This window comes from Phocoena phocoena, chromosome 8, assembly GCF_963924675.1.
Source record: "Phocoena phocoena chromosome 8, mPhoPho1.1, whole genome shotgun sequence".
NCBI lineage: Eukaryota > Metazoa > Chordata > Mammalia > Artiodactyla > Phocoenidae > Phocoena > Phocoena phocoena.
The window spans coordinates 107,942,847-107,947,660 of NC_089226.1; the positions used below are offsets into that span (position 1 = coordinate 107,942,847).

The window sequence follows — 4,814 nt, forward strand, 5'->3', positions numbered from 1 at the left end:
TAAAAAGTTGTACTGGACTGCCCTGGTGGCACAGTGGTTAAGAATCCGCCTGCCAGTGCAGGGGACACCGGTTCGAGCCCTGGTCCGGGAAGATCCCACATGCCGCGGAGCAACAAAGCCCGTGTGCCACAACTACTGAGCCTGCGCTCTAGAGCCCGCGAGCCACAGCTACTGAGCCTGCGCGCTACAACTACTGAAGCCCGTGCGCCTAGAGCCCGTGCTCCGCAACAAGAGAAGCCACCGCAACGAGAAGACAGCGCGCCGCAAGGAAGAGTAGCCCCCGCTCGCCGCAACTAGAGAAAAGCCCGCGCAGAAACGAAGACCCAACGCAGCCAAAAATAAATTAATTAATTAAGAAAATTTGTACCAACTGTACTTGTGGAAAACTTGGAATAGAATGCACAAAAAAGAGTAAAGAAATACAACACGAATCATTAACTTTGCATCAACTTTGGTCCTGCTGTCAAGAGCCGAGAGTGGCAACGCGCCCTGTCCCTTAGCTGGGCTGATGGCTTCTCCTGCTGGACTTCATCCCAAACCTTGCCTCCACAAGCCTCCTCCAGGACACATCTGCATGTTAGCAAGGAGTCCCGTCCCTGAGGGGACCTGGAACCCACCTGACCCTGCGGGGGAGGCAGGCAGGTTGGGTTGGGTCGGCCCCAGCTCACCTTTCTCACTGGGCTCGTGGGCTCACCCAGGACAGGGGCTGGGAGCTCAGGGCCCTGCTGGGCCCTCCAGCAGGAGCTTGGCCGTCCCCCTCCCCACCTGAGCTGCTGGAGGCATTTCCTAGGCCCCCAGCCCTGGGACAGGCTGGGCCAAGGAGATAGCTGCAGAAAGTTCCAGTCTCCTGTGGCCTGGCCCCGATGGGATGGCCACTGGGGAGAGCCAGGGGCCACACCAAGAAGCGGGGGAGCAGGGTCATAGGCCTTGCCGGGCAGGTCCTTCCCTTTCTGGGCTGGCTTCTTCTCTCCCTGACACTGTGGTAGGGCCCACTGGCTCGCATGCCCTGTCATTCACTCTTAGGTGTGTACTTTCCCAACCAACACGTTTCCTGGGCACAAATGAGGGGGTGCTAGCCTTCCAGGATGGAGGCAGAGAAGTGCAGCTCCTATAAGCAGCTGGACCAGGGCTGCCTGGGCGCCCTCGTGGCTGCTCTCTGCTGCCACCCCCCCGCCCCCACCCCATCTGGCGGTTCCCTGTGTGACAAGGGATAAGCCTGGCCCAGAGGATCGGCATGCACAGTCAGGGTCCCAGGCTGGGCAGGGCCAGCCCCACCCTAGTGGAGAAGCCTCCAGCGCCCTGTCCAATAGCCAGCTAGCCAACCCCCCGCCTGGCCAAGCCTGAAGTGGCCGAGCACCCAGTCAGTGACGTAGCTCAGGATGTCACAGGGTGCATAGCTCAGGATGGGCACGGCCAGTTTCCCATCCACTGGGCAGGACGGACGGGCCCAAGAGCTAGAGTCTCCAGACCCTGGCTCCAGGCGATTGTGGGCCAGCTCTCAAGGTGTCTGCCACTTCGCCCTTGGAGAAAGAGTGGAGCAGAGCCTCCCTCCCCCGGCCCCCCAAACCCCTCTCCCCGCTCACTCGTGGGCCTTAGGTCTAGCAGGTGTGTTAGGGCTCCAGGTGCGCGGAACCCTGCCAGGCACACAAGCCTCGGGCGCAGCAGGCCGCGCGGGGGCAGCCGAAGACCCTATCTAGCTCCAGCCAGGGACGAGCTGGCCGCGGCGGGTTAAAGGCCCGTCAACTGGCGCGGGAGGCCCAAGGGCGAGCGCGGGCGGCGGGGCTGGGTGCCCCCGGGGGGACGAGTCGGGCCAGGCCGAACGCCGGTCTTGCCGGGGGTCGTCGCCCGCCGCGCCCGGTAGGGCGCGCCAGCAGAGGTGGTGGGGGGGGGGCGCCCGCGCCACCGCCGCCGAGCAGCCCCCGCCTGCAGACAAAGGAGCCGGCGGGGGGCGGGAGCGGGGGCGGGGGTGGGGGTGGGGGTGGGGGGGGATGGGGCGAGGGGGCGGGGCGCCGCGGTGTCACGTTACCGCCCGCAGCGCCCTTTAACTCCGGCTCCGCCCCGCGCACCGCCCCCTCCCCCGCCGCTGCGCGCGCCCCGCGCCCCGCCAATCGGCCCTCGCGCCCCGCCCCGCCCTCGGGTGGGTGTGTGCGCAGGGCCAATGGGCGGCGGGCGGGGGCCGGACCGCCGGAGGGGCGGGGGCAGCGCGGCGCCGGCCAATCGCCGCGGTGTTGTTGAAACTGAAAATACTACATTATGCTAATAGCAGCGGGGCCCGTGCGCGGGGGGGTGGGACCCTCGCGTATAAAGGGGCGCGCGAGGACTGGGCGTTCCACAGGCCAAGTGCTCTGCGCTCGGTGGGTGCCAGCCAGGCCAGGGCTAGCCGAACGAGCGAGGACAGGCACCCGAGGGGGCGCGGCCGCCGGCCGGACGACACAGCGAGCGAGACTCAGGAGCAGTCCACGGCCCGACAGCCAGGTAGCCGCCGCGCCGCCCTCCCAGCGCGTCCCTTTGCAAATGCAGACTCCGGCGCGCGGGGTCTCACTTGCGCCCGGCCTCCGCCCTCCTTTCCTCTCTTCCTCCTCCTCCTCCTCTCCTCTCCTCTCCCGCCGCCCGGCCCGCGCAGCCCCCGGAAAAGTCCGATGCGTATCTCCGCAGCGCGTCGGCAATGGAGCGCCTGGTCGCCCGCCGCACCTTTCCCCTGTTCGCGCGCACCAGCGCTTGCCGCAGCCTCTTCGGGCCCGTGGACCACGAGGAGCTCAGCCGCGAGCTGCAGATGCGCCTAGCCGAGCTGAGCGCCGAGGACCAGCGTCGCTGGGACTACAACTTCCAGCAGGACGTGCCACTGCGGGGCCCCGGGCGCCTGCAGTGGACCGAGGTGGACAGCGACTCCGTGCCCGCCTTCTACCGCGAGACGGTGCAGGTGGGGCGCTGTCGCCTGCTCCTGGCGCCTCGTCCCCGCCCGGACGGCGCGGGCGATAGCCCGCCCTCCGGGCCGCCGGCCGATGAGTCCCTCGACGGCCTCGGGGAGGCGCCGGCGTCGCCGTCCAGCGGCCCGTCCGTAGCGCCTGCCCCGGCCCCGGCCCCGGCGCCGCAGGAGAGCTCTGAGCCGGAGGCGGTCCCGCCGCCGCGCAGCCAGGAGCCCCTGGCCGAGCCGCCGCACTCAGGGATTTCGGGGCGCCCCGCGCCGGGCACTGCCGCCACTGCCACCAATACCAACGCCGCCGCCGCCACTGCCGCCGCCGCTGCCACCACTGCCGCCGCCGGAGGCGCCGCGATCAAGAAGCTGTCCGGGCCTCTCATCTCCGGTGAGTCCCGCGCGGCCCCGCCCCGGCCCGGCCCGGCCCGGCCCTGCTTTGTCCGGCCGGCCGGGCTCCCAGGCCCTCGGGGGCCTCTCTTGGTCCCCGCCTCCTCCGTGGCGTTAAAGGGCCCGCAGCGCGCGGGGCGAGGCAGCGCCCGCACCCCGTCCCCGCCCTGTTGTTGTGCTCCGGAGAGGTTCGCGCGGGAGGGTTGGGAGGGCGCGCTCTGGCCCCCTCCGAGCGCGATCCTCGCCCGGGCCACTGGAGACCCTCCTCGGGCGCGGCCGGGCGCGGCGATCGCGGCACAGAGGGGGTTAAGCGCGGCGGTAGCCCCGGGGGGCTTGGCCGCGGGACAAGGGGAAATGCTTACACAGCACATTGCGCGGCGACGTAAACAAAGCTGACCCGCCGCGGACCTCGGCGCGGGCGGGGACGGCGCCCCCCCACCGGCCGCCCAGCCGCCCGCGCCTCCTCCCGGCACCCTCTTGGGCTCCCCGGCCGGCCCCGCCCTGACCGGCCGCGCGCGCTGTCGCCCGCAGATTTCTTCGCCAAGCGCAAGAGACCCGCGCCCGAAGCCAAGGCGTCGAACGAGGTTCCCGCGGGATGCGCCGCGCCCGGCGCCGCTCCAGCCGTCGGCTCGGCTGAGCAAACCCCGCGCAAGCGGCTGCGATGAGAGGTGAGCGCGGCAGACGGGGCGGGCGGGGAGGGGCGTCCCGCGGGGTCCCGGCGGCCACTCTGTCGCCGCTCGCTCACCGCACCTCTCTCCCGCAGCCTCGCGCCCAACGAGCCCCGAGGGAGCCCGCTGGGCAGCGGACAGGAGAGGAGCGCTGGGCCTCGGCTGGGACCGTCCATGTAGCAGCAACCGGCGGCAGCTGCCACGGAGCAGCGTTCGGTTTTGTGTTTAAAGTTTGAAAACTGTGCAATGTATTAATAACGTCTTTTATATCTAAATGTATTCTGCACGAGGAGTACACTGGTCCCAAGGTGTAAAGCTTTAAGAGTCATTTATATAAAATGTTTAATCTCTGCTGAAACTCAGTGCAAAAAAATGAAAAAAGAAAAAAAAAAGGAAAAAAGGAAAAAAACATGTATATTTGTACAAAAAGTTTTTAAAGTTATACTAACTTATATTTTCTATTTATGTCGAGGCGTGGGCCGCTCTGCCACGCGCTAGCTCGGTTATTGGTTATGCCAAAGGCACCTCACTCGCATCTGGTTATCGACAAATGTAAATTTATTTTTTATAGCGGACTCTGGGGGGAGGGGGTCGCTCACAAGCTGTAGCTGCCGTACAAGCCCATCTAGCTTGCAGTCTCTTCGCGCTTTCGCTGTCTCTTTTTACTATTATGATTATTTTAAACTTGAAGACAAATCTGTTAAAAGAAAAAAAAAAAAAGAAAAAAAAAAGAAAAAAAAAAAAGGTTCCTGAGCCGTCTGCACCACTGCCCCGGCTCCTCGTCCGCCGGGTTCTAAATAAAGAGGCCGAATAATGCTGCAACTCAGCTCCGTGTGTGCTTG

The 4,814-nt window shown here is 66.2% G+C and overlaps 1 protein-coding gene across 1 annotated transcript; it reads left to right on the forward strand.

The window, feature by feature from the left end:
• Nucleotides 1-2,331: 2,331 nt before the first annotated feature.
• On the forward strand, nt 2,332-4,371 carry CDKN1C (cyclin dependent kinase inhibitor 1C). The gene is made up of 4 exons (XM_065882672.1): nt 2,332-2,475; nt 2,656-3,305; nt 3,836-3,972; nt 4,068-4,371. Exons 2-3 carry the CDS (start codon nt 2,666-2,668, stop codon nt 3,967-3,969), a joined length of 774 nt encoding a protein of 257 aa, XP_065738744.1. The 5' UTR covers nt 2,332-2,475; nt 2,656-2,665; the 3' UTR covers nt 3,970-3,972; nt 4,068-4,371.
• Nucleotides 4,372-4,814: the final 443 nt, after the last annotated feature.

What these genes read in the sequence shown, in the direction of transcription:
- CDKN1C (XM_065882672.1), top strand. Translation starts at nt 2,666, where the DNA reads ATGGAGCGCCTGGTCGCCCGCCGCACCTTTCCCCTGTTCGCGCGCACC. An exon ending in GTCCGGGCCTCTCATCTCCG is followed by an intron (nt 3,306 to 3,835) that starts GTGAGTCCCGCG and finishes TGTCGCCCGCAG; the next exon opens with ATTTCTTCGCCAAGCGCAAG.